Genomic DNA, 19,542 nt, shown 5'->3' with positions numbered 1-19,542 from the left:
TTGTGCTTCAGTATGTATTTTTTCCAATTTATATATGCAATCTCTCTCACTCTAATATAGTCCAAACTAATTATATCTTGAGTTAGCTGATTGTTTGGAAACATACACCTGAGACACAGGGAATGAAGGAAGGAACAAAGACTTCCTGCTTCTCTCTTATTGTTGTCTAACATAAATTCTGTAGCCTGAAATCAGAGGCTGTGCCAGTGCACTCTTGTCCTTTGCAATGGTTTAGAATTGCTTAAACCTTCAAAAAAACCCCAGTGACCTTGAATGCACAGTCCAGAGGTAACAGTAGTAACTTTCTGCAGTGTTCTCATTCATTCCAGTGTTCTCTGCAAGTGGTTTTGTAACTGGAGTTTGGAACAGTTTCTAGAGCACAAAATTTGTTTTTTGTTTAATTTTGTTTCTTTTTAAAAAAAAAACAAACCTGTTTATTAGAGAGCAGACAATTCACAGGACATTCCCCCAGGGCATAAACTTTAGAAAAGTATATACTATCCAGATACAGGACATTTAAGGCAGCAAGTTAGCAAAGGTGAATTCACCCCATCAAAGATTCTCTGTATCAAATTATGCTCAGGCAAATTTCTCTTTCTTTAAAAGCTCTGTATGAACACATGTAGTTTAACATGCAGGTACATTGCTGTATTGTCTTTTAAAATAAAGCAAAGCAGGTAGATCTATATCAAGATTTAATCTGCTTTAATCGCTCATCAATATTTTACCACGCTCTTAAGACTTTTCTTAGAAATTAAGTGAAATAATAGAGACAACAACTTCTGTAGTTTCTTCCTTCGGTGTTTCCAGTACACTGACCTTCTATTTGGTATCCATGCTGAAAAAATTAGGGAAGGGGATTAAGTCCTGTTAGAAAGTTACAAGAAACAGTAGTTGCACAGTAATGCAGACCCCAGTTTGTGCCTGATGAAGTGCAGTTTACAGTATCATTGCTCTTTAAATTAAATAAAGACAAGCTTAATAATGCTTCATCTCCTTGGAGAGATGTTTGCATTATTTCATATATAAATTGAGAAAGCTAGGAAAGTGATTCAGTATATTAGATGTTTCATCATACTGTCTTTTGTTCCTAATGTTTCAGTTTCTTTACTAAGAAAGAAGTCCAAAATTGATGTATTCTCTCTACAGATGCAAGCTGCTATTTGAAGTAGTAAGTTCATTGCCTTCTCAACCAAATGTTTGATCTGTTGTTTGGGTTTTTTGGGGTTGTTTTTTTTAGGGCCTGGTCCTAATGAAATCAATATTATAAAACCAAACTGTTTTGAAAAATAATTGGTTCCATTTTTTTTTTTTTCTTTATTTCCTCTGATACAACTTTGCATTTTTATGGGCTATGGTTTTGGCTGACCTCATACTATAAAGGTAGCAAATAAAAGGCCCATGGCTTTGTGGTTCTGTGTAAGACTGAATAGGATAAATCTTTGCTATAGAACTGTAAACTCTACTTTTTCCCTCCTATATGCTGACAAGCTTAATTTACCTCATTGAGACAATGGGCAGGTAGAGCTGAGGTGCCAAAACATTGTTAACTCAATGCTGTCACCTCTTGTCCAGGCTCTCTATCCACAGCTTTATTATTTTTTTTTAGGACTTTCTGGTAAACAGTGACATGAGTAGACAAAGCTTCCTGCACTCATACTGTGAAACGCTCTTAATTTGTAACATAACTGTTTACTACAAGGACAGATATTTGCAGAAGCAAAAGCAAAGAGAGGATTATGTTTTCTCAGTGCTTACAGCCACCTAGTCACATTTATAATTAGCCTGGTAAATTGATTAGAATGTATCACCTAAGCATCAAGTGGAAGTGTTGAACTCATTAAAGAGCTTTCATTCTAATTGCAAAAAATAATAATAAAAACCCAAACAAACCGAAACCCACAAAAATAAGCAAAAAACTAACCCAAACATAAACAAATAAACATGAGATGAACTCACATGATGAATGTTTCCAAACCGGACCAAATAATGATAATTATTCTGCATAGACTTGTCACATACTGAGATAAAAATCAATGTGAAAATCCACAGAAGTAGTTAAGCTGTGATTTCGGGGGGCTGGGGGGGGAGAAAAAAAAAAAAAGAAAAAGAAAAGGTTTCCTTGACAGGAAACAGCTTGTGGCTAATGAGATATGAGCCTGTCAGCTGTACCGCAAAGCAGTATTGGTCCTCCACAAAGCATTGCAGAAACAACCTGTGGTAGAATATACATCACTATAGCTCCATCTAGTCAAACTAATTGAAATAATTTTGCTAGAAAAAGCTTCCTAAAATGAGCAGAGGGAGTGGGATGCAACACAATGACAGAGATGTCAAAATGCAGCAGCCTCTTTGCCACAGCTTCATTGCTTATTGTAGCCTACCTTTGCAAACCATTGAAGTGTTTTCTATTGAAACTCCTTGCTTCCTTTACAGATAGAAGGGAATTGTAATACTGGCCATCAGTAATTTATTTATTTCTTTTTACTCTTTATTAGTGTACTCCATACAGACAGGAAAATACTTTGTCCTGCCTCAAGGTTTGATCGTGGAAGAGAATGTATTTGCATATACTGTGGTGGATATAGGTGTGTTTGATTGACTTGACCTGCTGGTGGAGGGTAGAAATGTCATTGCCAGCCATTTGTTGTGAGAAAAAGGCAAGTCAGCTGGATGGGTAGCCCTGTCTTTACAGTGGTGATCATCTGAGCTGTATCCCTTATCTCAATCATACCTGTCGATCATCTCAGGTAATAGTAAAGTAGGAAATAAATTGTACTGAACTTTCCTAAAATGCTGTGCTCAGTGCAGTGAAACTTAGGGAAGTATATCTAAGAGCTACAGGAGGAGAACTGGAATGAAGGCCTGACTTTGGAATGGTGTCTGAAAGAAAAATCCCAGCATCATGGTCAGCTGGCTGTCACAGTTTGGGTTCCCGGCTGATCCTGTGGCCAAGGGGACTCGTCTTGATGTGCAAACAAGAACACGAAGTGCTGGTGGAAAAGTGGCATCACCTTTGTATTTTTTTCCTTCTGTAACTGCAGCAGTGAGGTTTCCAGGTCTGGACTGGAACACAGTTTGGGAAAAAAAAGATGACAAATTGCAGAGGGCACGGAGAAGAGCCACAGACTAATTAAGGGATTAGAAAAATACAGTTTCTACAGGAAGACTTAAGAGCTCAATTTATTTAGATTATCAAAAAGAAGGTTAATGGGTGATATGATCACAGTCTCTAAGTGCCTACAAGAGAAATTTGATAAGAAACAGCTCTTCAGAGCAGGATAAAAGATATAAGAGCCAGTGGAATCTAAGAGCTACAGCAACATACTAGGAGTAAATTCTGTGGTTTTGTTTAAACAAGGGTGACTGCTGCTCTCTGAAAGAAGTTACCAAAGGGGCCATTACTAGACTTCTTAAGTCAAGGTGGAATGCTTTTGTTAGAGAACGTTGTCTTGTTTCACTTCTACTTCCAGAGTTAAGGAAGAAATTAGGAAATGGAAGTTTAATACCTATATTAAAAACTATTCATACTAAAGAATCATAATGATAGTGTCGGGTTGTTGAAATTATGACAGCCCCAATCTGGCAGGGTCTTTAGACTTGCCTTCCTGTTGAAGGTTGATCAGCAACTATTCTTGATATAATGGGCCTATTCAAATGGATCAGAACCAGCCTATTCAGTGCTGGGAGTATGAAGGGGCTTTTTGGCAGTGGTTATAAGTTACCCCAGGCATAAAGGGTTTTCCAAAGCAAGTCCCTTGGGGAATGATGTGATTCCAGTCCATGGTCTCCAGCTGTGGGTCACTGTGCTGCAGCAGGAGCCTGCACCACTTATGGCCTGGGTTCTCCATCCCACTGAGCACTTGCATAGGCTGGCACCTTCCCTGGCACCCCTCCTGAGAACATTCTCCCTCCCTGTTTATCAGAAACAAGACCTCTCCCACAAAACACTGTCAGTCCTCCCAGCAACCATATACAGTCTTTAGTGGCATAAAAACAATTCTTTGACACTTAAAACACACGATGTTGATGCTTTCTTTAGTTTTCATCTGTTTCATACAGGGGTTTGCAGCCTTCTCCAGTACAGTTACTAATAGATTTTGTCTTCACTGAAAGGTGTGAAGTATCCATTCGTTTGGTCTTGCTTTATCTGTTTTGTTCCTTTCTGCACAGGCTCCCTTCTTTCCACTTAGGCTAGTTTCCATATTAGATGGCTCATTTTCTCTGTGCCTCTTTTTGCACTCCAAGCTTCCTATGAAGCTCTGTGCATGTTCTCCAGATCCAAGCAGCTTCTCTGTTGGTAAGGGATAGTATGAATATTTGGGTCTCATTTTTATACGCTAGATTATTTCTTGCTTCCAAAACGTCAGCACACACTAGAGTGGTCAGAGAAAAGAAAGTTCTTCTGTCCTCTTCAGAATGTGGCATCACCATTACCCATTTATTTGGTTGACCAGGATAGTTTACATACTAACCACTCTTCTGGTCAGACAAGTCTGTGACTTCAGAGTCATTAGCAAATGATAGACTGCTGGTACACTGACACCTTCATGGTGAGATGATAATATCAGAAAGGGATTGTAGGGTAATTTTGGGGAGATCAGGGTAATTATGGGGAGATCTCCTAAATTGTGTTAATGAGGTCCTAAATCATTACAGTGGGGTTTTTATTAAACTATCTTCCATTCCAGTTCTTTAATGTAAATGACAGATTTCACTGTGCTAATCTCTGGCAGTAGGTTCTGTTTAATGCTTTTTGTATGCAAAAAAGTATTTTAGCCCACAGAGCCTCCTATCCACAACTCATACTTTAGAAGGTTATTTCTTTGGTAAGTTGCTTGTAATTTAGTGGAAGTAATAACAGGCTGTGTGCGGTTTTTTTGGATCTTTAAAATTCTAATTTAAGCGATAAGCAATTTATGCAATATCTTGAGGTTCCTTGACACATCGGAATTGAAAGAGGGGAAATAGAAGGAAATGACAAATCTTTTCTGTTTTCCCTTTTTTTTTTTTTTTTTTTTTTCTCCATCCTTGTTTATGATTTTTCACTCATCAAGTATTTCTCAACGTGTGGCTTTCAGGAAGCAGGGTTTGATTAATGAAGTGTCAGATACAGAGGATGTCATGAGAATTTTGGCATTTTTTTGTTTGCAGCATTTAAATTAGCCATGGTGTTTTCAGCATTCCTTATTTTTTATTTACTATATTTGTTATCCAGCAGATAGTAAATACCCTCTTAGAGTAAATATCAGTACACAGTAAGTGTTGATCTTTAGACATCTGTAGGAAGTTGATATTTATGCAAAAAATATACCAGTTATTCAGATTTGCATTTTGATGGAAATATTTATTACACTGATGTAGGTACTTATTTTCCACATCTAAGGCCACCGTAATTATTTTACATAGGAAACCAAAATCTGGCTAGAATTAAATCTTTGGTTTTATCATTAATTAATGTTAATCTTTTAATTTGTACTTCCTTACTCTGCTCATCTGAAAACCCATATACTAGATAATATATTTCCATTATCATGCCTTTTATGTAGAAGACATGATTCAGTTTGACTTAGTTGGGAATAACTCTGATGAGAGCCACTAAAATAGGATGTTTCTGTGAAGGTTTTGTGCTGGATTTCTGATTCTGTATTGGTATCATTAGTGAATATTGTAGATATTATTTCCTTGATGTACTTATGACATGCCTATGAGCTTGTTTGCTCCTGTAGGACTGTGGAGAGGTTTTCTCAGTTTCTGACACATCCCACTTGAGTGTCAGTCTTGGCATTATGCTTCTTGTGTGAGCAGAGCTACCTGCTCTTCAGTGCTTCTTTTATTAACAGAACTTGTATAAAAGGAGAGGAAGAAAGAAGCATATATTTGATTTAGAGTATTGGATTGTCTTTCTTTTGCATAGTATCCCTAAGTAAATTAATATATGTCCTAGATAATTATCCTAGAATCCATGATGTGTCTTGCTGATTACTGAAGGCTTTTTTTCTTTCCCTGCCCATGTTAAAAATGACTTCCATGTTTTTCTTCCATGTTTTTACCACGCTCCCTTCTTACAGTACTGTTTGTCAGATTGTGCTGGGCTGTTTGACAAGGGCTGTGCTACTCTCCCAATACATAAACACTTTAGCCTAACTACGCCAGTGGAAATGCTTGTGATTTAAGAACCTGAGTGATACTGCTCCTGTATTATGTGGAGGCATTTGGAAATCTTCCCAGTGACTTTTCAGCAAGCACTTAATGTGATTCATAATGCTCTGGGATAGAATCACAGATGTGAAAGAGACCTACTACATCATCTCTTCCATTTTCATATGAGATCAGGTTATATTCCCTCAACAGAGTATGCGTCGAGTATTAGATTCACACTACATTTGCTCTCCAACAACTTTCCAAACCTGACACGAGAAACGTCATCCTGAGAGGCCTTTAGAATGTATCAAAAGAAGCAGGGAGTCATGGTTGCCCTGTCCCTCTGTTTCAAAAACTCTGCGTGCATTTTTATGCTATGCTTTCGGTGATGTTTTCAACAATGATTTAACTGTATTGTCTGTACTGAGTCATCTCTGGGTATGTCTGAGGGGATAAAATTGCAGGGCATTTCTTTGTAACTAAACAGTATGTTTCATGGGGCGGGAGGGAGGGAGGAAGAATCCCTATTTCTTAATTCGTCTATCTGTTTTTCAGATACAGAAAATATATTGTAAATATTTTTTTTTTTTTTGATTATTGTGCTCCTGTTCTTTGGTCAGAATAGATCGCATTGAATTTAGGGTCTGTCATCTGTGGGAAGCTACTGCAATAAATTCAATTCTTGCAACTTAAATATTTTCTTTTTTTCCTCTTACTCTTTTCCCTTCTTCATTCCTCCCCTCTCTCCTCAGGCAGCCAAGGGCAGTTTCCACTTACACAGAACGTCACGGTTGTTGAAGGGGGAACAGCAAATTTGACCTGCAGGGTCGATCAAAATGATAACACCTCCCTCCAGTGGTCAAATCCAGCTCAACAGACGCTGTACTTCGACGACAAGAAAGGTAAATTGTTTCCTCAACTCATGCTTCTGCCCCATTTTTTGTAAGAAAAAAAATTTAAAACCATTTCTCTTTAATATTCTAATGTGAAAATATTTACTAGGAATGCATTGTTTCATTTATAATTTAAGGTTTTTTGGAGGGGCATTCACTGAAGCATTCTCTTGCATATAAAATTATATTTAAATTATCAAAGGAAAAGAATAGCATTTGAAAGACTGATTGTAAGATAATTTGGAAAACATTGTTGCAAAATATCTTGGAAAAGCATTTATGAGTGGCAAGAGTTGGCAAGAGAAGTAGTAGCCCATAAACTTTGTGACTTGTTTTTATCAGTGTGTATGCATATATATCAATATTATATATATTTATATATATATATGTAATCCCACTGTTAGCTTCAAGTGTACTGCAGTGTGGATGTTAGTCCAATGCACAGTTGCTGTGTTAGGTGTTCTTAACAGCTAATGAAAACACTTGGGTTTTGTGCCCTGATATTTCCAATTTTTCCGTGCACTGATTTTTTAATTTTAGTTAAATTAGAGTGTAAAAAAGACAGGAAAACATCCATTCCTTACAAAACGATGGTCATTATTTCTGCTGTGGTTTTTATTTCTAAGACGTTAATTTGAACTGAAAAAGCATTACATTTTACATAATAGAATGTTAACATAAAGATTACATGAGATTCTGTAAAGAAATTAAAACTCAAGTCAGGGATAGTAAATTCATCACTTGGCTTTAAAAATGTAGAAGCTTTCGTGATGATTTCAATGGTACAGAAGTTCAACCTTTTTTTTATACTTAATTCTGGTGCTTGAATTTATTCTGAAAGGTGCTACATACTCTAGAACATATTTTAACAAGTGCACTTATTACTCTGCTTAATTTTAAAGAACTGCTGTCCAAATGCTTTGCTGAATGATTACAAGACTAAAACACCTTGCAGGACTGAAAACACTTTTTGGATCTGTGCACTTCAATAAAAGATAATCTAAACCCTGTCATTTTATACCTGCAGAAGCTGCAATCAAAATATGTTTTTTTACTATTAATATAATAGCTGAATAGAATCTCTTGATGGTGTTGAAGTGGTTCCTTTCTCTTTTATCTAATTTCCTGTAGCGTGTAATCATTTGATTTGCAATTTCTTTGAAATCATAAGTACCTTTTGAATGCAGGACTGAAGATGAGAGGTTTGTAAGGTGCAAACTTTTGAGCTGTAAGTCTAGTGCTGTAACCTTTGCTCATATGGACTCCTTTATTTTAGCTGCAATCTTTAGTGATTTGGGAAGGGCGAGCAATGTCCGCAGAACTAAAAGCAGAGAGAACTTGTCTGCTGATAGAGCACATCAATACTCAGAAAATCTATATCTTTATAAAAAATAAGTGACGTTTTAAAGGATGCTGAGAAGGACGTGGGAGGACTGCAAATACATTAATTTGAACATTGTGGCCATTTTGGTGTGAATTGAATTTTCTGTGTACTTTAGCTAAATTTGTAATTTTACAACGAATAATTGAAGTTGGTATTACTTTTTAATATAATGAATTGAAGCAACAGAATTTGAATGGCATGCAGAATAGTAAGTACTTAGAAGCAATTTATATTCCCCACAGGAAATGTGAGGAGCTGAAGTGTGTAAATTTTAAGGACCACACTCTTTATTGAACTTTCAGCTTTTCCCAAGACTTCAAGAAATGGTAGATGATTCATTTTATGGGAGGATTACTCTGCATCTGTTAGGAAAATGTCTTCCTGTGGTCAAAAAAAACTTCAGGTCATTCAGTCAGAGATACTTAGTCTTCCTCCTGCTGGTGAAGGTTTCCACTCTGTGACATTTCTAGTCTTGAACCTACTGAGGGGAGTGAGCAGTACATCCAATTCCTGTTCTTCCATTTCTGAAAACGAAGTACAGCTTTCACTGACAATTTTTTATTTCTGTGTGTATTTGTAAGTGTTCTTATAAGTAAAAAAGAGATTTCCTTTACATTCTTTAGATGCTGGCATTATTGAACCAAAATGGAGAGAGATATTTATGGCTCTTATATCTTGGTGGTTTTCTGAGGAAATGATGCCAAGTGAAACTGTAAAGGCTTCCTCTTTTTTTTTTCCTCTCCTCATTTCCCACTTCTCACAGCCAGCCATACAATTTGGGTATTAAAAAAGTAACTCTCTACTAGATCCACTTATTGCATTTAATTTATTGAGAGCAGTGCCCCAGCCAGAGTCTTTTCAAACCTGTCCCTTGTTGTTAGCCAAAACCTACCTTCAGGTCTTACTTGTCCCTTCAACACCATTAACACTGATGTTTAATAATATGTTTTTCCAACCCTGAAAATTAATGAAAGCTTGAATAGGTATAGCTTGAATATGTTCTGTGTAGGAAACAGAAGCTTAGACAAGGAGCACCACCAGTAGCCTTTATATCGATCAGAGATGAGTAACTGTGGGTGTTGCCATGTTCAGAACTCAATGAAATGTGCTTACTTCTGACTTCATTAAGTTATTTTCTATTTATACAAATGACACATAGGAATGAGAGTATATTACTTTCATGTCTGGAAGCATAAAAAAAAAAATCAAGAAACCTTTCTATTGATTGCAATGTATTTTAATATTTATGAGAGGGTCAAGTAGTAAAATGAAGGAAGACATGTTAATATCAAAAGAGGATGGGATGAACAGCAAAAGATGAGGGAGGTGAGAGCTGTCAGCATATAGAATCATAGAATTCTTAAGGTTAAAAAGACCTTTAAGATCATCAAGTCCAACCATTAACCTAGGACCACCACCATATGGCAAAAATAAAGCAAATTGTCCATGTTGTGAAAAGCCCTCCACTGCTAGATTGTGCTTGGTGGGACCCCTTTCATGTTCATTCAAGCAAATGGATTCCCCTGTCTTGCAAAGACATTTTCTGACCAATATAGGACTTGCCATGGGCCAAGAAAAGAGTCTCTTGGTAACCTGGAATTTTTGCTTTCTATTCCTATGCCTTTCCACAAAAGGTTAATTATTAGAGTCCGGTTCATTAAAAATTGATTACATATATATTATGAAAAGCATATTCGTGTCATTATGCTTTCTTCTGAACTGTGATGCAATCATTGACATTGAAGTAAGGAGTCATTCTTCCTTTTTCTGTTTGAGACAGAAATGCAATGAGACAAACACAGAAATACCAAAGCTACATTGTTAAAATTACTCTTCTGCTTCTGGTCACATCCTGCCATGGACACCTGCTTTAAGGCACAGGTTTTTCCCACTTAGGAGGATTTTGTGTCTGGTAAAGAACACTTCTACCCCTATCCTCACATCAATTTAATTTTTATTTAATATTTATGAAGGAGACAATGACTATTTTTTGGTACATAGCCTATGCAGTCTTAAAATCATACAAATAGAAATTTAATAGAGTTTTGTTTCAGAAATGGCAATGCTATAAATTTAGTGAATATGAAACCACAGTTCAGATATTGTTTCCAAGTCTCCATCACTTTAAGTAGATTAGTTGGGTTTTTTATAAATTCAGGCCTAAAATATGTTTGACTCATTGTGGTGATGGAAATTGGGAGAGAAAAGAAACCCATTTTCCTACAGGAAATTAAGTAATAGCTTTGTTTTAGTATCTAACCAAGAAAAAACAGTTACCTCCCTCCAGTTCATTCTTTGTCACTCTAAAACATATTAAGGCTGGAATTAACTTCACCTTCATTATTATTCTAACACAGAGTAGCTAAAATATATGAAAATATAGATGTTTGATCTTGTGGACTTGATCTCACTGATGACTTGTCTCCTTCAGCATGCTGTCAGCCTGTTGTCATTTTTGGTACTTGTGTTTTTTCTGGTTCCTCTACCTTGTAGCTTCAAGGACATTGTGCATCAATTTGATTTTTAACTCTTCCTCTTTAATTTGAAACATAAAATATTTACCTGACAGTAAAAACCACTGTGTTGCATAAGTGCATACATGGTCTTAAATGTTAACAAGCTTAACAACCCTACCTTGTTTTTTCACCCCCCTGATAGAATTTTAAAGACTGTGCCTTCCTGAAAATTAGGAATTCACCTAACTCAGCCTTAGCAAGTTCAGATTCTTTGGAAACAAATGCAAATTGCATGCTGCACTTGAAATGAGTCTTTCCCAACACAATTTTCAATTAAATTGAATAATTGCCATAGAAACCTCCGTATCACTTTATGCACCCAAGTACCTATAATTGCATAGCTGCCTTTGGAAGAAGCACAATGTGTGACCGTGTAGAACTGGTGGATATTATTTTAAATTAGCATAGGTTATTTTAGTCTGTCTTCACTGGTGTCACTTCTTAAGCATTTTGAGTAGGCAGTAAATAGAGAGAAACATAAATATGAATGCAGATCCATAGGAAAAAGGGCACAGCAGCTGATAAAGAGAAGACTGAAAAAAACCTCTTTATGCAGCTTCCTATAGCAGCAGTCTTCTCATGTTCCCATTCAGTAGGGAATATAGATAAATATGGAGCAGCATATTGAGTTATGGAGGAGACATGTACAACTGAACAATGGCTGTTGATACCAAAGGTGTTCAATCTCTTCAATATAAAAATGTGTAATCAGACTACAGAAAGGAAGAGAAAGTTGTACCTGGTGGATGCATTACCTGACAGTTTTGCTCAGTCGGGCAAGTGCAAGTGTAAAATACCTGCTCTTCACCTTAACAGGGAAGTTTGCAGGTCTGTTGATGGTAAAATAAGGGTGTGTTGACATTGACCATGATAAGTTTGCCACAAACTGACACACCAGATTTTGATGGGACACATGCCTGATGCTAATCATAGGTGGGTACAGGTCCTCTGTGCTTTCAAGTGGTAGCACTTTCATGTCCTAGTAAAAAATTAGCAAGCAGATTCCAGCCTCAGGATTATCCATCCTTCAGCAGCAGAATATGTTTCTTTAGATGACCTTTGATTTTTTTACATGTAAGAGCACCTGGCATTTATGTAACTCCCTATCATCTTGAAAGCTTTCAAAGATACCGGTGCACTAGGTGAGGGTTATGAGAGGGCACTGTGCTTGCAAAGCTCCTGAGAGCTTCCCTGATAGGCCTCTTGCCTCAGGTGATCTTGTGGAAACACGTTTGGGTAGAGTAGCTGCTCATAGGCTTTAGCATTTGCTTCCTCTCAGGGCTGGCACCACTATGTCAGAACTTGAGTGCAAGTGTAGAGAGAGGACATCTCTAATCAAATCATTGTGACCATGGGGATAGGCAGCTGTACTATCAGCTCCACGAAAACAGCCCTTAACCTTTTTCTTTCTGAATACAAAGATATTTAGAGGGAGACTGAAATTCACAGTGTGCAAGGTATGGGATTTTAGTTACAGGATCACGTGTCAGTTTAGGAGGATCCATTAGTGCAGAGAAATTTCGTACTATAACACTGAAAACTAAATGGTGGTTGAATTGCCATATAAAAGGCTGGTACTTTCAGGCCTGAAAATCCTGTCTCTCTGATGTTACAAATATAGAGCTCCTTCCTAGTTAGCTGTATTTACCTTTTAACTTGTTTTGTGAAAGCCAACTCCGGATATTGAATTTAAGTATAAACCAAATTTACACCGACCTGTGGCGATTCAGCCTCAGAATCTAATCTACATAAAGAAGCAGAGGCACTTGTGAGTTACAGAAATAATTTGAGAATATTTCTGATTGGAGGGAAATGATGAATGTACCTCTTGCAGGACATTTAGCGATTCCATTAAGCAGCTGAATTTAAGATGTAGTGTATACATGTAGACACGAGGAATAGGTTTGTATAAAATGTAAGCCAGAGAAGCAAACAAAATAATGTTTCTTTTGAGCAGTAGAAAGGAAAGTAGAACATGCTTTAGATTAGTTATGCAGACAGGGAGGCAGACAGGCTGTATTGTTGGGAGGACTGAGAGCATTAACATTTAAGCAATGTGAAATGAAATAGCAATGATGGATGGACTTACATCTCTACCTTCACATGCACTGTTTCCTATTACATAATTCAGTGGCGATGGTATCAGGCAGTAGATGATAACCAAACTTAACCCCATCCTAGGATACACATATAAATTAGAGATTCACTGTTACTCAGAGTTTAATAGACCCTTTCAATGAGATAATACCTTGTAGTGAACCTATGCAGTAGCAACAAAAGCAATGGGAAAAATGCAAGAAAACTATACAGACAAGTATTGAGGTATTAATTTACATCTGGAAAAGTTTGGGGGAAGTTATACAGAGGCACAGGATTTTATTTTATCTTCTTTTTTTTCCTCCCCGAGCTGAATAGCAATAGTTTGTAAATGCCTTATAATATTTGAGAGGCTTCTAGCACTTAAAGAAAAGATTGTATGAGGAAGAAATCTGGTTTTCACAAAGGGCTTTCCATAAAGATCTTTCAGAATAGCCCTCTCTAGGTATGTAGTTAAGTTTAATTTTTTCTGTCGGTCAGATCTGGTGATTTCACATTTATGCTACACAACTATCAGTAGCTATCTAACCAGCTCTTATCTTTCATTGAGGCACATAGTATGACACATAGGGACAGAGAACCTGGGTTAAGTCTTTTAGTTGCAATTTTGCTTCTTACTAATGGGTTCTTACATTCATTCTTATGCTCATTCACTGCCCTGAGAAAAAGTTATGGTTTAAGGTTAAGACAGTTTAATAAGTCAAGGAAGTGGAAATAAAAAAACATGTGATGGAATGGCAATCACTCACCCCCTCCCACCAGCAAACCAGTGCCCAGACAGTCTGCAAGCAATCCCTGCCTGGGGAAGACAACTCCCAAGTTTTGCTGCTGTAGGGTGTGGAATACCCCTTGTTCAGTTTGGGTCAGCAGTCCTGGCTGTGTCCCCTCCCGGTCTCTTGGCCACCCCCAACCTTCTCGCTGTGGGTACAGAGTGAGAAACAGAGAAGGCCTTGACACTGCTTAGCAGTAACCAGTGCATTGATGTGTTTCCCACATGGTTTTGGTCATGAACCCAAAACCAGCACCATATGGGCTGCTGTGAAGGAAATTAATTCCATCCCTACCAAACCCAGTACACCTTACCTCCGGGTCTTGGATAGGAAACAAGCTTAAATGATTTTGGGTAGTAGTTCCTTAGTGCTCAGAGGAAAGAAAGAAGCTGTCTTAGATCTTTTGAGATGAAGAAATGTCTCACTTTATCCTTAAAACCCACGGTTTCAAAAACAGTTTGCCACTTTTGAAACCTGGAATGCTTGTGTTCATGAATCTTAAAAAAGATAACATGATAAAAGAGAGCAGGAGTCTGTTAAAATATCTTGACAGTTATTGTCTGTATGAATATGAAAGTTACATTTAAAAAATGTATTACAATGCATTAGAATATTATTTCATTGCAATAAATTAGTGGAACTACTCCCACTTACAGCATTTTGTTTTTTAATTTCTTAGCAGTATTAAGGGAGTAAATGGCCGTATTGTAGAGATGGTTAGAAAGCGTAGGAGTTTGCATTATATTGTGCTGAAGTGTGGGTATGTGCAGAAATTAAGTTTACCAGCACTCAAGCTAAATGGAGAATGAAGCTGATAAATTGGAATATGATGAAGTGAAGCGATAGTTGTGATGACACTGCTAAGATTTCTCTGTAATGAAGTTTCATGATACTCAGGTTGCTGGCTGTTTTTGTTTAAAATGGCAAAGAATCTTTTAAGAGTGAAAAATGAGATTTCCTTTCTTTTTTTCTTTTTTTTGGTTGTCGTTGTTGATTTTTGTTTGTTTTGGTTTTTTCGTTTTTTTTGTGGTTGTTGGTTGGTTGGTTGGTTGGTTTTTTTGGGGTGAGGGCTGAAGTTCAGAAGAGGTGCAAAGAGACATTTCATACACCTGCCCTCTCTTCCCTAGTTCTTTACATGAATGAGCAAAACTTCCTGGGGTTCCTGAAGAAAATGGACCTATTACATTAAATTCTGAACCTGTTGGTGTTTTTTCAGACAACTCTTAGACCAAAAGATAGCGAGTTAAAATTTGAGTGCAGGGAAGGGCAAGTGGGAGAATATGCTCATGATCATGAGCAGTAGATGCCGAAGCAGTAGAGCTCAACATGGTATGTCATGTACACAGACATGAAGGGGGCAGGAAAACACATTTGTTTTTAAGCAGGAACACTGAGCATTGTTCCTTATGGAAAGCAAAGGTCTTTTTTTTTTGAAGAAACTAAGTGACAGGCAAGAGTGCTGGTTGTTATATCACGGTATATTCAGTACACTGGAGTCATAGGAATAAGACAATTGCTAGGAAGGCAAGAACCTGAATGTTTTGTCCTCTAAGTGATTGTTAAATCCAAGAAAACTTAACTTTGGAGAAAAGAAAGAATGGAGTTTGCAAAAGATAACTGATATTTGCAGGTTGGGTGAAAATTGTACTTCTCAAAGGAAAACAGCAGCAGTGGAAAAAGTTGAAGTGCAAATATTTAGAAATGGCATATCACTAGATAAAAGCATAAAAATAGTTATGATTAAAAGGGAAAGACAGTCACAAAACTTTCAGGTATTCCCTGGACAGAGATGTGGGATATATTGGATATAGAAATAAGAAAAAATCCACACCACAAATATAGCCATGACTTTGCTGGCTGGAGGACAAACTTCTTACAAGGGCAAACCAGAAAGCCCTGAAAACCTGACAATATCTGCATGGCAGAGTGCCATGAAGAGACATCTGAGCTAACACTTAAACTAGCTCAGATATTACAGATATGTCTGTCCAGATGCCACAAGGTTTCTCCAAGTGATTTAGGTCAGCTGAAAAGAACATCATTTTTAGCGTAGCTTATAAACATGGATGTAACTTCCCACATTTAAAATGTAAGGCTCTGCAACACACAGGGTAGTGATACTGGGAACAGTCACTCAAAAGCTGACTTTGAAACCGAAACTGGAATTGAATGCAATAAAATCACAGCAGCCCTGGACTAACAGCAGGTGGTACAGTCACTGCCATCCCAGCTGCCTTTAGAAGGGTAATGTGGAGATTAACTATCTGTCAGTAAATGCTGGAGGAATAAAAACACAGCAGGTCAAGGAGAAATGTAGTTCAGGAGAATGATTCAACAACATATTTTTAGAGAATTACCCAAGTGGATGGAAAAGCAGGATACAACTTAAGGACATTGAGTGCTAGGTAGGAAAACAGTAATGGAATAAGAAAAGCATCTTCTATCAGCATGATACAGAATTCCCACTCTGCATTAACTAGGCCTGAGACAACTGGATTGATTCCAAACCTGCCCCAGAAAGTGGTTTGATAACACAGTTGTGCCTGTGGACTTAAGCCCTGTTCCTTCTGACATTACAGCTCCTCTGAGAAGATGGAGACTTGCCAGGTAGTGGAAAAATTTCCACATTGCTCAGGCAAGTATGGTAGAGAATTCCCAAAGGTACCTGTGACCCAAGATGTTATGTCCCCATAATGTTGCATTAGCAGGGCTTAAGAGTCTGCTGGGTAGGGGGGATAAATTTGCTGTGAGTTAGATCTGGCTGGCACACAGTGAGTGTGAATTGCAGCGTGCTTTCCTCCGCTTCTCACACTTAGCAAGGGTGAAGACAGCTTGGGTCTTTTCTCACTGGTAGCATGAATTTGCTTTTCCTTAGCCTGAAAAAGGAGAATATACTGCTAAAGGCTCACTTTCATCCTCTCTGTATAATCCAGGAAGGCTCAATGTAAATGACTGGACTGCTTATGTTTAAAGACTGTAATAAAAAGCGTACCATTTTACTTTTAATGGTCGCCCTGAAAATAATGTTGACTGGCACTATATGATATTAAGGAATTAAATGAGAAATCCTTATTTTGTTTAGGATGAAGATATGCTTGTAAAAAAATTTGTTAAAACATGTATAGTATGTCCAGTGAAACATATCTCCAGTGAAACAAAGTACTAAATATAAGTGAAATTTTTTTAATGCATCCTGTGTATCACATTCACACCTTACAATGTGAATATATTGTCAAATCCTGCTATATTGCCAAAAATAGAGTACTATATTTAAATTGCCAATGGAAGTGGGAAACAAATTAAAGACAAATTTTGCCAAATATAACATCAGATAACAGGAAGCCAATCCAAAAGCCAGATGAATAGCTTATAGGACAACCTCGGTATTAAGGTCAGGCGAGCTGAAGATTTTAATATATCCAAAGATTTAAAATAGAGGCAGTAAGTGTATGCTTTTATAGTGCCTGGATGTGCCTAAAAATAATAGTATTTTCAATTTCTGAGGTTGAAGCAAAGGACCTAGCATTATTAGAAGTGCTCATCTTTCCACTCCCTTTCTGGTAGAAACTTGTTTAAGGAACATGATTGTTTCAGCACAGAAATTGTAACAAATCATCATGTCCTGGATCTTTAAGGATCTGTGTGCAGAGAAGTAATTGCTGATGAGCTGCTGATATGGGGTGAAAATCCTCAATAACTCAGTGAGAGACTGTGTGATGTTCTGCTGTGAGCCAAAGAAAATAACTTTAAATTGAACAGAAACGAGAACTGTATCAATCGGAATGAGATTACTTTCAGAGGCATGTACTCTGGGTAAAAGGAGCTTGAGGAAACACAGAAACCAAAAGGCAATTGTGTAAATAGAGAAAAAAAAGCCCAAACCAACAAACCAGTAGCAGGGAGAGTTCAAGTCGTGTTAACAGGTGTTAAAAAAAGAGATTAATTAAAACTCCAGAGCTTTAACAGTTAATCTACAGTAACTGATGGGTAATTATTGATATCTGTATATTCATTGTCAAGTATTAATAAGTTTTCAAGATGATGCCTAAATAATATAACATAATTTCAAAACTGGTAAGATAAATTAAGCTTCTGAGCTCTAAAATAAAGCCAAGATGTAAGATTAGTATATAGATGCTAATATAAGTATTTTTTGAAAGAAAAAGGCAGATGTGAATTTCCATTAGGAAGTCTCAGAAACAAAAAAGCATTTTTTGTATGTGGCAGCTTTATTAAATCTGGAGCTGCATCCCAAGTGCCTTCTAGTTGACTGAAATATGTACAAACTTTTGGACCAACCTTTTTCTTCCTTGAACCTCAGCTCAACTTCTGTAGCAAAGGCCTATTGATCAGTCTGATCAAACATTTTAAATATAACCTGTCACAAACTATTACTATTTTGTTTCTATCTGTAGCTGTACTGTCCAGTAGCAGCCTAAGAGAATAATGATGTCATGCAACTACACTGACGTCTCAAATGGGAGCAAACAAACTTAAATAGACTTTCTCATTATCTAAAATAACACTTAGAAGCAAAAATACAATGCCATCTTACTAGATCATTCTTCCAGTGGAGGTTATCTGGTTGTGGTTTAGTTTATGACAGTGAAAAAACCTTGGTTTATAAAATGTGCATCACCATGTGCAATCTTAGCACATGGGTATTTATTTTTCTTCACACAGGACATGTTTTCCCTTCTGATAGTCTTTAATATTTTCAGTCATTTTTTTTCAGCCTAAAAATAAAGTATGTGTCATTTGTTTTTTTTTTTCCTGTCTTGAATGAAATAATCGTTAGTCTCAGTACAAATCTCATCCTTTCTGTTTTGATACCATGGTTATGCAGTTTATTATCAAGAGGAGAAAACCTATCTGGGTTGAACCCTGTTCAATGAATACACCAAACTTCATCGGATTTGCATGAAACTATATGTTATATTTGTTGAACAGAACTAGTACTTAGAATACCTGTAACTCATACAAGAAAAGGGCAAGAACTTAAAATCTGCCTTATTCAAAGGAATTAAAAATTCCAATGACTTACAAATCAATTCATAGCCTATGATTGTGGGAATAAAATAGTACCCTTGAATTGTTTTAACTCAGTTACAGAGGCATAAGTTGTATCAGGCACCAGAACAGTAGAAAAGGAACAGTTGCACTGTTTATACTATAATCAAACAGTTTGGGGTTTGCATGCTGCTTGAACAATTGAGTAGTGAGAGAGCTTTAAAATTGTTATTATATTAAAAATACGTATGAATAATTCAGTCTCTTAACTGTCAAAGGTTGCTAAGGAGAATCACAGAACAGTCACATTCCATTTCTTTTAGCAGCATGATAGAAAGTTTTTGTACACAATTAATGCAATGATTATCTGAAAATGAGAGATAGGGTCTGAGAAGTAAAGAATTGCCTCTATTGAGTTGAACCATGGGGAATTTCTGGAAGATTTACAATTGTATTGGCTCATTGCTTAATCGGATGGCAGAAAGATGTTCTCAGTGTGTATTCCTTCCTTTAATGAAAGAGGTGATTAACCCATGCCAAATACTAGCTTTAAAGGCTTTTTTCTCCAACTACCTAGCAAAATTTTATTTAATCCCTCTACAGATGCACAGTATGTTCTGCTGATGTAGTTGATAAAAAAAAATTTGGTCATTTTTAATTTTTGAAGAATAAATATTTATCACAGTCACATCTTGTGAGAAAACCAGAAGAGGGATGAAGGACTCTAT

At 36.9% G+C, this 19,542-nt stretch overlaps 1 protein-coding gene across 3 annotated transcripts in view; it reads left to right on the top strand.

Moving 5' to 3' along the window:
• Positions 1 to 19,542, top strand: part of CADM2 (cell adhesion molecule 2) — a 607,631-nt gene that overhangs the window by 421,396 nt on the left and 166,693 nt on the right. For all 3 annotated transcript variants that reach the window (XM_050331258.1, XM_050331256.1, XM_050331257.1), the window contains one exon: positions 6,897 to 7,046. In XM_050331258.1, coding sequence (XP_050187215.1) covers positions 6,897 to 7,046 — 150 coding nt within the window. The remainder of the gene's footprint in view (positions 1 to 6,896; positions 7,047 to 19,542) is intronic.

This window comes from Myiozetetes cayanensis, unplaced genomic scaffold, assembly GCF_022539395.1.
Source record: "Myiozetetes cayanensis isolate MyiCay16 unplaced genomic scaffold, myiCay2020 scf5-8, whole genome shotgun sequence".
In the NCBI taxonomy this organism is placed as follows: domain Eukaryota; kingdom Metazoa; phylum Chordata; class Aves; order Passeriformes; family Tyrannidae; genus Myiozetetes; species Myiozetetes cayanensis.
The sequence above is the reverse complement of the archived record's forward strand: the minus strand, read 5'-3'. Positions and strand labels throughout refer to the sequence as shown.